Consider the following 15,729-nt stretch of genomic DNA (forward strand, 5'->3'; position numbering starts at 1 on the left):
TTTTGTTTTGCTATTTTTGAAAAAGAATACCATTTTTAGGTCTAAAATAACCTAATTTAGTGCTCCACCTGTTTCTTGGATAAGTAAGGTAATTATAAAGCTAATAAATTTTGAAAAAAACAGTTTAATTCCTGGTAAGCCTTCATTAATTCTACACACAAACCAGATTGTCTTCCTCTCCATCTATGCCTATTGGCATTGCAGCCATCGTCTTTGGGTGTATATTACACCCTACACTTATAGTTAAATATATAAAGAAATGGACTAAGGCAGTTTGGTTTCTGGCTGTATAGGCCCCCCTCCACTTGTAGAAAATAGTAAAAAATTCAGCCGTTATAGACTGTACAATATAAATTGAAATGGACAAAGCCAGTTTGGTTTCTGTCTCTATAGGCCCCCCTCCACTTGTAGAAAATAATAAAAAAATTCAGCCGTTATAGACTGTACAATATAAATTGAAATGGACAAAGCCAGTTTGGGGTCAGTCTGTGTATGACACCCTACACTTATTGAGATATTGCCAAAACAGCAGCCTTTCAAGACTGTACATGATATAGAAATGCCCCAAGTCCCTTTCCTATTTGGGGGTAGATTGCACCCTACACTTATACTTATACTTATAAGTATACTTATTTTTTTTTGGGGGTGTGTTTTTTTCCCTGATTTAAAAATACTATGTACTTTTACATAGGCTTTACCAGATGAAGTACAGGGAAGACTACCAGCACCTGCTTGCTGATTCTGCTCATATGTGGACTGCTTTGAATCCATTTTAATGAGCCCAAACCACTTGTAGTGCAAAATATTCAATAGATACTGCTGCTAAATATGACTTTTGGCAGCCAGAAAAATTATTGTTTCACACTGGGGAATATGGGACACCCCAAAGCACTTGTAGTGCAAAATATTGTATAGATAGATACTGCTGCTAAATATGGCTTTTGGCAGCCAGAAAAATTATTGTTTCACACTGGGGAATATGGGACACCCCAAAGCACTTGTAGTGCAAAATATTGTATAGATACTGCTGCTAAATATGACTTCTTGCAGCCAGAAAAATGATTGTTTCACACTGGGGAATATGGAACACCCCAAAGCACTTGTAGTGCAAAATATTGTATAGATAGATACAGCTGCTAAATATGACTTTTGGCAGCCAGAAAAATTATTGTTTCACACTGGGGAATAGGGGACACCTCAAAGCACTGGTAGTGCAAAATATTGTATAGATAGATACTGCTGCTAAATATGACTTTTGGCAGCCAGAAAAATTATTGTTTCACACTGGGGAATATGGGATACCCCAAAGCACTTGTGCAAAATATTGAAAAAAATACCTCCTCTATCCTCCTCTCTTCCTGCTCTAACAATTGCTAATAGAATTGGTATCAGAATTGAAATAATGATAGAAAGAATAAGGTATACAATTATTGCTCTGTCCCTGCTCTAATACAGCCTGTGATCTAACCCTGCTCTCTCCCTCTGTCAAATGGCGATGGATTGCTGTGGAGGCTGGTATTTATGCATTTCAAATATCGCGAGAACCGAGCTCTGAGATCCGACTACGTCACAATGACATTTTGCCTCGATTTCGAATCCGAATGGGCGGGAGAGTACCGAGCCGAACTCGGATAGGCGAAGTTCGGGTGGGTTTGGATCTCAGGGAACCGAACCCGCCCATCTCTAGTTATTAAGGACATTTATTTCTATGACAGCTATGCTTTAGGCATAGAGTATATAAGGTTCTGATAGTAATGGAGACATATAGCAAACTTGGTCACCTTATATACTTGGTGAAACCTCTAATTTGAGAACCTTTAACCCTGCCCATTATTGAGATATGGCTCTAGGTGTGCATAAAGTATACTGTTCTACTATATAAGGAATAATATTTTCTACCTTTTCAATCTCCAAAGGAGATATTTTTTGTTCCTAATTCCCTTAGATTGTACGCTCCTCTGAGCAGGGCCATCTCTCCTCCTGTTTCCACCACTTCTAACTCTGCTCTCCAGCTACTTAGCCCTCCTCCTTGAGGGTCCTCCACCCCATGTCCACTCTCCCTCCTCCCCCCTGGGGGTCTCCCTGTCTTCCGCGCCCTCCTTCTTGGGCCCCGTCGTTTGCGGATCCTCCCTCCCCCTTCCCCGCCCTCTCTAGCTGTGCATTGAGCGTACTGAGTTGCTGTGTTTACTGTGCTGTGCTGTCTCCCATTGTATTGTGATTTTGTTTGTCTCTGTACGGCGCTGCGGATGCCTTGTGGCGCCTTATAAATTAATATTAATAATAATAATAATAATAATTTTATATTTATTCCAATACCTACAATTAAGACATGCTGCTCGCCGGTTTGATGGCCAGAAACATGTTTGAGGTTCAAAGTTTGGATTTGTGGTTCAAAGTTTGTGGCTTGTTTTTACAGTTTGCGTTCTACTTTTCTCGCTTGCCATTTGTGTTAAAAATGAATGTGCTTCATTTTTATAAACAATATTTGAATTATATTTGTAATTAATAAAAAAAATATTTTACATTTTCTTTTAAATTGAAGCTTGAACACTAATTTTCACTGCTTGCTTTTGAGGTTCATTATTATTAATGTACCTATTTTAGCTTTAACATATTTAAGCTTGTTCACATATGGCTTGACCATGCGTACACTAGTTCATTCATGTGTGAATTAACCAGAACAGGCTCAAACATTGTCAAACTACCTTGAATATGGTTGAGTTCTAAATCGATTTTTAATCCATAATCAATATGCGATTGGTTCTGGCATTTCTATTGGTGGTATTGTCTGCCGCCATAATGGAACCTGATATGATCAAGGAAGTATTTAGGTAACTTCCTCTTGTGAAACCATATGTAACTAATCTAGTGGTACCTGTAACTGCAGAATGTTCTCTTTTCATATGGAGAACACATATGTACTCTAAGCCCGAAAGCCCCACTGCCGTGTCATCAGTTAACATAAGTGAATTTCAAAGATACTAACAACACTGAGCTGATAAAATGGCAGTGGATGTTGTAAACACAAGTCCATGTCCTTGACTCACACTGAACTAAGCTACAGTGAATTTCATTTCATTGTCTAATATGCACTTATATCACATCTTTTATAGTCAAAGATTTATACTTTAACTCTTGCTCAGCTGCCAAAATGAATAATGTTACATTTCAGTGATAAGTAATATTGATTGTAATGATCAGAGGTAATAAATTAAAGTTATTGCCGCGATAAGTGTAATGTTAGTAAATAGAATCCTTAGTCTATAAACTCCACTGGAACTGTGACTGATGTGAATGAGTAAACATTCTCTGTAAAGCATTGTATAATATGTTGGCACCACTTAAACAAAGGATAACAATAATAACTAATGATCCTTTGTGCAGCAGTGTTAGTTTTTTGCCTAGACCAGCAGCATCATCATTAGGCAGTTTTACACATCAGTCAGTTACATACATCAGTCAGTTACATACATCAGACAGTTACACACATCAGTCAGTTACACACATCAGTCAGTTACACGCATCAGTCAGTTACACGCATCAGTCAGTTACACGCATCAGTCAGTTACATACATCAGGCAGTTACACACATCAGTCAGTTACACACATCAGTCAGTTACACGCATCAGTCAGTTACACGCATCAGGCAGTTACACACATCAGTCAGTTACACACATCAGTCAGTTACACACATCAGGCAGTTACACACATCAGTCAGTTACACACATCAGTCAGTTACACACATCAGACAGTTACACACATCAGTCAGTTACACACATCAGACAGTTACACACATCAGTCAGTCCCAAATTCCCAAAACATTATAATATAGTTAGGAACCTTTGATATAAAATGCAGATTACAAACACTTTGTGCAATACTGATGAAACAGCAGCAAATTGGAAGGTAATACATATACACATCTATTTAGATATCCATGCTTACATTACTTCTGCAAGCAACATCGTTTTTTCTTAATAAAACTGTTGTCTTTATACCGTTCAAAACCATTAAAAATAATCTTCCACCATTCTTTGGATGTTGATAATTATAGGTCTTTTGTCTTGACTAAGGTGAAATGTGGTTTTTTTTACATTTTTGTTTTCCTTACTTACAAACACTATGCACTTTATCATAAGCTTTACCAGATGACGTAGAGGGATTACTATCATCATGACTAGTGCCAGCAGCTGCTTGGTGCTCCTGCTCTTCTGTGTATCCATTTTGATAAAACTGTACAATTTGACTGCAAATTCAGAAGACCAAGCCTGCAAGCCTTAGTATTTCTATTTCAGCAATGACAATTAGCAATGGAGCAATGGAGCTCTCCTCTTTGTGTGTTACCTATATAACACAGTACAATTTGATGGCAGATTTAGTAGACTAAGCCTGCCAGACCTTTTAATTCTATTTCAGCAATGACAATTAGCAATGGAGCAATGGAGCTTTCCTGCATGTCACTGGAGACTTTGAAGAACACTGCTACCCCTCCTCTTTCTACTCTACCTATGACACTGCCCAACTGCTCTAGAGACTGGCAAGAACTGTGCTACCCCTTCTGTGTCCCTCTGTGAAATGGTACTGGATCGCCGTGGAGGGCGTTACTTGTAAAATCCAAAACTCGCAAGATCCGACGACGTAACAATGATGTTTTGCCTCGTTTTCAATTCCGAGGGTGCGTGAAAGTACTGAGCCGGCTCGGCTCAGTACTTGGATCTGCTAAGGTGTGTTCGGTTCTCGGGAAACCGAGCCTGAGCATCTCTATTACATACATTAGACAGTTATACACATCAGTCAGTTACACACATCAGGCACTTACACACATCAGGCACTTACACACATCTGTGGGCAGCATGGTGGCTTTGTGGTTAGCACTTCTGCTTCACAGCACTGGGTTCATGAGTTTGATTCCCGACCATGGCCTTACCTGTGTGGAGTTTACATGTTCTCCCCGTGTTTGTGTGGGTTTTCTCCCACATTCCAAAATCATACTGGTAGGTTAATTGGCTGCTATTAAATTGCCCTTAGTCTCTCTCAGTCTATGTGTGTATAAATTAGGGGATTAAAATTGTAAGCTCCAATGGGGCAGGGACTGATGTGAATGAGTTCTCTGTACTGCGCTGCAAATTAGTGGTACTATATAAATAAATAAATGATGATGATGAAGCAGCCTAACACATAGCAAGTAAGAGGGACCCAGCTAAAAACTATTTTCATCTCACAAATGTAGCACCATTGAGGCTTTGACTAGTATGAAAATGATAAAAGATTCAGGTGTGAAAATCAGGCTGGAAATTTTTCAGGCATGTGCAGCTAAAAATAAAACTCTTAGAACTTCACATGTGCATTGTCTATGTGCAGTTTTCTTTGTTGAGCTTACATTACATTATCACTTGATTCTACAGTAATTAAACTAAAATCTCATTAAGGGTAAATTGACAACTATAAAAAAACAGCTTGAAATTAATTTTTCTTGCATGTCTGTCAACTGAAGTCCCATGGAAATGTGTTCCCAGTTCCTGTAGCAGAGTGATGAAGCAGAGTTTTATATGTATGTATAAATGAAGCGTGTTCCTTTTAGCTGACTGGCGAAATCAAGTGATAGATGTGCCTCAATTGTGCCTTTCTCGCCTAACTTCTGCTACCTTTGAAAATCAGTGTAGTGGTTGGGGATATTGCAATGTCAGCAGATCAAACCATTTATGTGAAACAAATGTGTTTCATCTGTATGCTTCCTTTAAATAATATTGCTAAGTCTTAAAGTGGAGCCATGACCAACACATAATAGGAGCAGCCATTCTGTAGGCTGAAACAATATCTATGAGAATGTAGCCTATTAGTTCACTAGTAACCAGTGACCTATTTAGGGCAATTTGTCATCATGCCTCAGTGATGTGACTGGGTTTGAATCAAGAAGAGCAGAGTGGGGGCTGCAGGAGGATGTAATGCATCAACAGATTATGTAGTGTTCGGCCCCTGCATTCCAGTGACCTATAAATAATATAGACAGCATTCTAATGACCTATATTCAATACAGTAAGCATTCTCTTTATACAATACATAGAGTATCCTAGTGACCTCAATACACTACACAGAACATCCTAGGGGTCTCTATACAATATACAGAGCATTCTAGTAACCTCTATACAATGCAGAGTGCATCTTAGTTACCAATATGCAGTACAGAGAGCATTCTAAGGACCTACAATAGAGAGCAGCTTAACATACAATATCTATACAATACAGAGATAATTCTAGTGACCATATATAACACAGTGAACACTACATGGAAAATAATGCATAATAGGTTATTCAGTATATTATTATTATTATTATTATCCTTTATTTGTTAGGCGCCACAAGGTTTCCGCGGCGCCATACACCATACAAACAGTACACTATACAGGGTGAGACAGCACAAAACAATAAACAAAAATACCAGTACTTCAGAAACTCCAGGCAAGTTCAGCAATAAACATGGAGCAGAAGAACAGGTGAGGAGACAGGAGGGAAGACGACCCTGCTCATTTGAGCTTACATCCTAAGGGAAAACAGAAAGACACAAGGGGAGCCAGAAGAGGCAGAGGGGAGACCGAGTGGAGGTGAAGGAGTTAAGTGGATGGTTGGTAGGCTTTAAGGAAGAGGTGGGTTTTCAGTGCACGTTTGAAGGAGCACAGAGTAGGAGAGAGGCCGATGGAACGAGGGAGGTCATTCCAGTGAAGGGGGGCGGCACGGGAAAAGTCTTGGATTCTGGAGTGGGAAGAGGTGAAAAGAGTGGAGGAGAGTCAGCGATCATTGGCTGAGCGCAGGGAGCGAGCAGGAGTGTGAATGGAGAGGAGGTTAGAGATATAGGGGGCAGTAGAGTGGGAGAGAGCCTTGTAAGTGGTGGTGAGGAGTTTGAAAAGGATTCTGTAGGGGAAGGGGAGCCAGTGTAAGGCAAGGCAGAGAGGGGAAGCAGATGAGGAGCGGCGTGAAAGAAAGATGAGTCTAGCGGCTGCGTTGAGTACAGAGCGGAGGGGGGAGAGATGGGAGTAGGGGATATAACCTATCTAGGAGCTGCTATAAAATTTAGACTCAAAAATCTCTTGTGGTTTATAATGCAGACCACCCCAGCACCATCCATCAATCAGTGTGCTAGGAGCCATCTACTGGGTACGACAGAAGTCATCATACCCAGTAACTCTGCGGCTGCAGGTTGTGTACCCCAAGGAAGTATAAACTGTAATGGCCCAGATCCACTTTAAGTTGTTTTGCTGCTGTTTTGGTAAACCAACATACTGTAGTTGTAAGGATAAGAGAGAATAATTATGTACAATGATCAGGTGTACACAGGACCAGAATGAGGTATAAGCAGTAGAGGCATGCAAACACAAAACCCTAATCACAGTGCTGAGGTCATGGGTTTGATTCCAACCAGGGCCCCATTATTTGTGTGGATTCCCTCTCGGTGCTCCAGTTTTCTCCCCCAGTCCAAAATCATACTGGTAGGTTAATTGGGTTCTGACAAAATGGACCCTAGGCTGTGTGTGTGTGATAAAGAAATTAGTCTGTAAGCCCATATGGGAGAGGGACTGATGTGAATGACTACACATTCTCTGTACAGTGCTGTGTAATATATGTTTAGCGCACACTTGGCAACTCCCGAAATTCGGGTCATTCTCACGGACTCCCGGGAGAGCTGGTGATTCTCCCGCATCTGGCCCATCCGCCCACTTCAATAAAATTACAGCCGGAATGTACGGGTGGAGGGGGCGCTCTTCGTGAGTCGCGTCATTTTGGCCCCACCCCTAGTGATGTAATGCTTGTTTGGGGTCTTTTTACACTGTAAAAAGACCCAAAACAGGCATTACATCACCGGGGTGCGGGGCCAAAACGATGCGAATCGTGAAGCTCTGCCCCCTCCATCCATACACCTCTCCTGCCCTCCAGGATCTCCCAGGCCCGGCCAACATAAGGGTGGCAAGTACAGTTTAGCGCTATATATAAATGATAATAATAATAATAATAATAAATAAAAAAAAATTAATAATAATATTAAAAATAAAAATAATAATGGCAACTATATGGCACTGAGTTTGATGTTAATGTGTGCTGTTATTGCACACAATCTATTCATGAATAGGACAAAGGACACAGACTAGAAGCGAGAGCATCTGGAATTGGATCTTGATCTATTTACAGGCAGTAGAGTGTTACTGCACATGAAAAAGTCTGTTCCACGGTTTGGGAATAGAGTTTACCTTTCCCTGAAGTTGCAATTTGTGCTCTCACATAGGACTGTTATCTGCATCCTTTACATGGTTTTCTCTAACCTAATTCTCTCCCCTGGGCACTTGGTCATAGAACGGCATGAACCGTGCCTTGAATTCAAATCTCCACCAGTGTAAAGTATTAACGTCTTACCCATTATAACATTTTGATATTCAGCAGCATAACATATTGTAATAAGTCAGCTTTTCAATTATCATTACATTTGCATAACAGCCATTTTCCAGATTTTATTCTTTGGGTGGGTTAGGTGGGAGGTTAATCCCCTTTAAAGGATTTCATGGGCATAATTTTTTAATTTCATTATTTTTTAATATTTCAATAGAATTGAATTACAGATAATTAAATTTTTAGAAAATATCTGTCATTCGCACATATACAGTAACTAAATGCAGCACAGTTGTCAATAAAGCAATAATGGTTTATCTGGATGACTAGTAGTGTAAAAAGAATTATATGCCCTAAAGTCAGGGGTTAGCCATACCACCACTTCCTAGTTTTCATACCGCCACCTCTAAATTTCCACTTCGACCACCTTGTGTATCCCGTATTTTTGAAGGTTTTAATGCCCGGGGGGGGGGGGGGGGGGCTGTTCCTCCAAGCACTCACCCCCGACATAAATATTATTTTTTTAAACCCCCCAAAAATACATTAGTCGGCCTCCTGTGGCCACTGGCCTACCGGGAAAATTCCCGAAAGGCTCTATGGCCAATCTGCCCCTGGTTGGGAGGTATCATGATCATCATCATTTATTTATATAGTGCCACTAATCCCGCAGCGCTGTACAGAGAACACACTGACATCAGTCCCTGCCCCATTGGGGCTTACAGTCTAAATTCCTTATTACAGACACAGACAGATTGGGGTCAATTTTGATAGCAGCCAATTAAGGTATGCTTCATGACTTATACAAGCCCTCTTGCAACTTTTACTAATTACATTGCTTAATTGTTTAGCTTACTACTGAGATTTCCTCAATTTCTTTATATCATGAGGCAGAGTTATGTATTTTTATTGTCGTGGGATGATAGTGGAGATAAAAGCTAGAAAGAAAAAATTGTATTTGATAAAAGTTATAGAAGTTTGCAGGCAAAAACCATAACATAGAAATCAAGCACAGTTGGAAAGCCCTTCTAGACCTGCATGATTAATACAACTTTTGGGTGATTTTAAATGGGGGCTACGAACGGTAGCCAAGCACTAGACCACCGATACTGACCCTGAAGTACATATATTCATCCTTGCATCAGGCTTATTGTCAGCTAGAGGCTCCAGTGAGCGTTTGAGCCACGGAACAGCAGAAATTTCCCAACCCCGTCTGTGTCAATCATTGTGACATTGCTGCTATTTTACATAGATTATAGAGACACTCATAAATAGAAAACCCACCAAAAAGAACACCACGAAAGGTTCTCAAGCCCCAAGGAGATGTCTGAAACGTGGCTTATAAATGTCTTTTTCACAATACAATTCTTGAAATGTTTTTGCACCATCTTTGAGTGCCTCTGTTTCCAGTAACATTAGTATGGTTTGAGGCTGGTTGAGGCATTCAGGTATCCCCTTTACCTGTACACTGCATCTCCTGTGATATCATTGGTAAACTGCACTTTTCTGATTTTGGAATGTCTACGTATATACTGTGTAAATAAGACAGCAGACACATGGGGTGTTGGTGGGAATAATTTTCATAGCTAGAAAAAACATATAAAAAATAAAATACAAGATGAATGCAGAATTTATTTTAGAATCTGATTTTAATCAGTTCTTAATAGTGACAGGTCATTTGTAAATACAAAAATTAATATACCTCCTAAATACTTTTTATCCAAACCAAAAAAAAACCCATTAGCTCAACATCTATGGTCTGATTCCAGAACGATTTACTGAAGACTGTGGATCATCATCTAATAACATCACTTTCAACATAACTAATACCTTACAACTCTCCTGATTGCAATGGGCCACTCCCAGTCCTAGAAATGAATGGAGCTCACACAAAAGTGCTTGTTTGGGGGCGAACATGGATGTGGTTTATTTTATTCCTATTTATACCTGCAAACATTCACTTTTGGTAATCGGCCACGACTGTGTCACGGGCATGCCACTGCTGAAGAAACTAGTCCATCCCCCCATTGAGGCACAAAAATGCATAGAGCCAAATTTTTAATAACGGAACTGTTCCTGAACTTGAGGACAGTTGGCTACTATGAAAATACTGTTGTGTTTGCTCTTAGCAAATTATCTTATATCCATTGAGTTCAACCGGGCACAATCACTTCCTCATCTAATATATAAATGCTTAGTGGCGTCTGTGTGTGTGTGGAAAAAAAAACCCAAGTTGCAGTGCCACCTGCTGGGCAGAGTTATACACTGACCTACTAAATTCTTAGTGTGTGTGGGGAAAAAATTTCAAAAAGGGCTGAAATTTGGTAGGGCTCAAACTCATTTTCGTGAGGTAATTTTACCTCATGAACACACATGTGTAGAGGCGTGCGTTAGTGTGTGTGTGTGTGTGTGTGTGTGTGTGTGTGTGTGTGGAAAAAACTATTTTCTCAGAAAGGGCTCATCCAATTGACCTGAAATTTGGTATACTGACATTATTTGACAAAAAAATTAGAATAGTCAAGTCAGTTAACTTCCATCATCCCCCCTTCTCCCCGTGGGAGGGGTAGTAAAGGCTAAATTTACGAGTTGAGGGGTCAAACTCATTTTTGTGAGGTAATTTTACCTCATGAACACACATTAAAAAGGGCGCTTGCGTCGGGAAGTAACGATCTTCCCCTGAGGAGGCCTGGGCTAGGCCCAAATGCATGACAAGAACATTTTTAAGACCTTAAGTATCTTGATTTGACTAGAATGCATGAGTATCATGCACGGGTTAACTTGTATACCCATATATCTGTATGTACAAATACTAATATGGAGCTAAAGCATTGTCACTGCAAACATTAAACTATTCACATGTGTTTTACTGACAATATATAAGAAAATGACAAATAGTTTTGCTTCTTTTACATAGTTTGCCTAATTAAAAATAATGATTCATTATAAGATAAAATAATTATTCAGTTTTAAAGTATTACCTTCAGCAGCTACACAAAAAAACAACTCAAAGATCACTTCCTCATTCATCACTTTATGAATAAATAAATGAAATGGATAATTAACCACAATATCCCTATGACCAACTGCACAGCACTTTTGACAAACATTTTCCTGAAGCTAATGCACCACAAAACGTACTTAATATTTCAAGAGGCGAATAACAGCTACTAATTCTAACACTGACATTGTTTAGTGCTATATAAACGCAAGCCTCGCATTAGCCACTCCCTAGGCACTGGCAAGTGTAGCAAAAATGTATAATTTCTATTGTCAGAGATATTTAACAATTATCACAGGCACAAAGCCAAGAAAAGTAAGTTGAGAAAAAAAATATTAACACAAAAAGCATATTCATCAGTGGATAATTGCTTTCTATTCAGGCCAGAAGAGATTGAAAATGTAGCTGTAATGTAGCTGGAAATACAGTAAACCAAAGGTAGGCGTCTTCTGGGTCCAAAGGACTCCAGCTCATTTGAACTACAACTCCCATTGTGATATAGTATACTGGCTGAGGTTTCCAATATAGCTGTAATGCCAATGGATGCCTATATTTTGATAAAATATGTGCTAAACATTGCATCAGTTCTAAAAACAAACAGATGTCATTGACTTAACTACCAATTATCACCATCATCATCATCATCATCACCATTTATTTATATAGCACCACTGATTCCGCAGCGCTGTACAGAGAACTCATTCACATCAGTCCCTGCCCCAATGGAGCTTACAGTCTAAATTCTCTAACACACACACACACACACACACACACACAGACTAGGGTCAATTTTGATAGCAGCCAATTAACCTACTAGTATGTTTTTGGAGTGTGGGAGGAAACCGGAGCTCCCGGAGGAAACCCACGCAAACACGGGGAGAACATACAAACTCCACACAGATAAGGCCATGGTCGGGAATTGAACTCATGACCCCAGTGCTATGAGGCAGAAGTGCTAACCAATTATCATGCAGATCACGACAATCAGGTCAGATATTGCAAGAGTATGTACACTCCCACGATCATGTTTTATCACACTAAAACACATCACGCCTTTTGATTTGGTTTTCTAAACTTCCTAAAAATAACGATCAACGACGGAACGATGACAGGAAAATGTAGAAGTATGTACGCATTCATGACTAGCAGCATAGGCAGATATCTGCAGGGTGTGTACAGAGTCACAATCTTTTCAGCAGATGGTTATGAGAGATAAATTGGGACTTTCAATCGTTGGGGAAATTGTTACATTAATTGCATCTCAAGTAAGATTGCATGTACCCAGCTTTAGATTCTTGCCTTTTATTCAGGACTGTATAAAACACAGATATTTAGTGTCATAGACAAACCCTTTTTTAAGCCTACACTAGTCTGCCACAATCAATCCATTTACACCGGCTGATCTTTACACAAATGATGGGGAGGGCAAATTTGACTAAATCATGCAGTTCAGCACTTAGATGTATTTTACTCTATGCATAGTTGCCAACATTTTTAAATAATTTCCAGCGACACTTTGCTGCTGAGTCAGTGTTATCTAAGTGCTTCATACTGTAGAGTCAGAGCACTATCAGTCATATCATGTCATAGTTACAGAACTTGATTATAATGCACTTTTTGACTTATAAGTACTTCTGTACAATAAGTGTTAAGTGTAAAAGATGAATGAAAAAAATGTGGTAAGAAAGGCTTCTGACATGCAGAAAAAGATTAATCATATTGTTCAGTTGGTCAATACTTTTTCTCTTTTAAAAATGTCATAGACATTTTTTTCCCCTCATACTGCATCCAGAAGCTTAGGAAATGACTCTGACAAAATGTCCATGGTTATACCTTTTGTGTTCTGCAAAAAAAGTAAACATTCAAAATTGTTTATGAGAATTTGTTTTTAGAACTAAATTGAAGTGAATAGACAGGTATAGTAGAAGTATGTTAGGAGCTTAAGATATGCTCAAAAAAATGGCTCTTTGTACACTTCATTCTACCATACTTTGTTAGGCGACCAGATATCGGTCAGATTTGGCCATACATGTGCATAGATGTGGGTGGCCACAAATCTGACAAATGTGGACATTGGCTGATGTCTGGATCTGAATGAGCTACATTAGTACTGCCACGATTAGATGCGGTCATTGTCTGACTCATCTACCATTTGTCGTGGTTGACATCTGATCTCCATCAGATGTTGATTAGGTTTTTCTATACCAATATATGCAGCAATTTGCTGCCAATTAGATGAAAAATGGTCTATTTGGCCATCTACCAACAAGCAATTTAACCTGTATGAATCCTGTACCATAGTATTAAACTGATTTAAACTGCTGTTATAAAAATAAAATTAAAAAAAGCAAAGTATTTCTTTTATTATGAATGATCTGTGTCATCAAACATACAGTTCACTACTGCTCACTTTGAGGGGAATATTTATTAAAAACATTTTTTCATTGAAATCCCCAGAAAACTGCAGTTTCATCAAAGATTTATGGAACTTGTGCCCAATAGCTAACGCTAGCTTCAGCTGGCATTAGCCATTGAAGCCTATGGGGAGGTAGCTACTTTGCGACAGTGACCATAGAGGACATAGGAGACAGGTCTTCGTAGGAATAACAGTTTTTCGTAAATGTTGTTCCTAGTGGAATTTTTTAATGAATAGTCATGATATTTCATCCTTGTTTTTGCAAAATGGATCATGTTGAAAAAGTGATGGTTAATAAATATGCCCCTTAATAACTTTACCTTGACAGCTCACAGTAGCATACACTGTAGAACTGGTTATATCTACTCAGATTTATCACTTTCAAAGGGTTTCACTTTAACGTGGACCTACCACAAAACAAAGATTTTTGCCTGTAATGCTTCACTTAATATTTTGGAAAATATATTTTCTATATTGTAAACACTAAAGACCTGATGCTAGATTCTGATATATTTATATAATTGCTGCTTAACATATATTATATATATCATTATAAATCAATAAATATAAGAAATGGAAAATGTGACATAATTAAGGGGTCTTAACCTTTATCAGTGTGAACTCAGATTGTTTCAGTTTTTAACTTTATGTACTTACAATGTACAATTACTGTGAATTAGGTAATAAAAATGTTATACATATAGCAGAACAAAAGAAACCAGGTGGTGCATCCACAACATATTACAGTAAAAATATTATTACTATTTAATGTATTAAATTGCAGAAAGACATGACTACCCTTTTTTTGGACCCTGACAACATGTTAAGAACACTTGTCACAAGGCAACATATACAATGAATGCTACACAAAGTGATGCATGTGTAAATTACAGTCATCCAAAAAGTGCATTGTCAGCAACTTCTTAAGTAGTTTGTACAAAGTATTTTTTAATCTTTGATCGGAGATTTACTTTATGTATATATTTAACTTGGGTGAGTTATTGCAATACACATTTTGAACAATACTTTCATGATAGTTGTTAAATGTAATGCATTATAAACCCACAAACTGGATACACAAATGACTCCAAAAATTAGCTTCTTATTTTCATGTGTCTCATTTTGTTCATACACAAAAATGTTTGTTTGTTTTAAAATCAGGTTACTAGCAAAATGGACAAGAAACACAAAGGACCCTTATGAAATATTATCTCTACATCAGAAGCAGTGGCAACGTTTTACTGGATTTTAGCATTTCTGTAATCCAAATAGCCTGAAGCACGGAAGAACTTCACAATGCAATAGAAAGCATTCAAAAACAAAATAATAATAAGACACAGAGCTAATAATAATCCTTACCAGAGTTTTGCTGCTAGTGAGAGGTCCTCTGAAAACTCCTTTGATGTTGCGGTAGTGCCCCTTGCTCTGATGCGAGGAGCTGATCACTATATAGTAACACTCCATTAGATTTGATATGTCATGCAAAGGAGGGCTACACCAATTCCTGCCAGGCAGCAGGATTCTATCTAACAACAGTGCACAGAGGCAAAGTACGATCTTCTATAGAGTCTATCGTGAGAGCGGAAAAAGTCTCTAACAGCGAGTGGACGACGCGGTCCGCGTCAGTGGCTGCCTGAGGTTGTATCTCTCTCTCTCTGATGTGCTCTTGGATTGCTGATGCCTGCGCTTCTGACAAGCAGAGTGTTATTATACGGGAGGGCAATGTCGCTTCATTGCACTGAGCCAATAGAAGGGAGGCGTCTCGGCTAAAAAACAAGAGCTGTCAGGAAAGAGCTTATGTCACACGCTGCTCTGACTTGCCCTCACATATTAAAGGCACTGTAACCCTATTTTATGTCACCAGTGGTTAGACGTGCTCTAGTATCTATGCGCTAAGCTTATTTTTGGTATTATTATTATTATTATTATTATTATTATTATT

General features: G+C 38.8%; 1 protein-coding gene across 1 annotated transcript in view; it reads right to left on the reverse strand.

Moving 5' to 3' along the window:
• Positions 1 to 15,431, reverse strand: part of ZNF804A (zinc finger protein 804A) — a 153,821-nt gene extending 138,390 nt beyond the window's left edge. The window contains exon 1 of the mRNA XM_075180485.1: positions 15,147 to 15,431. Within this exon, the coding sequence (XP_075036586.1) occupies positions 15,147 to 15,251 (105 nt within the window). The 5' untranslated portion in view covers positions 15,252 to 15,431. The remainder of the gene's footprint in view (positions 1 to 15,146) is intronic.
• Positions 15,432 to 15,729: the final 298 nt, after the last annotated feature.

Source organism: Mixophyes fleayi, chromosome 7, assembly GCF_038048845.1.
Source record: "Mixophyes fleayi isolate aMixFle1 chromosome 7, aMixFle1.hap1, whole genome shotgun sequence".
NCBI classification, from domain to species: domain Eukaryota; kingdom Metazoa; phylum Chordata; class Amphibia; order Anura; family Limnodynastidae; genus Mixophyes; species Mixophyes fleayi.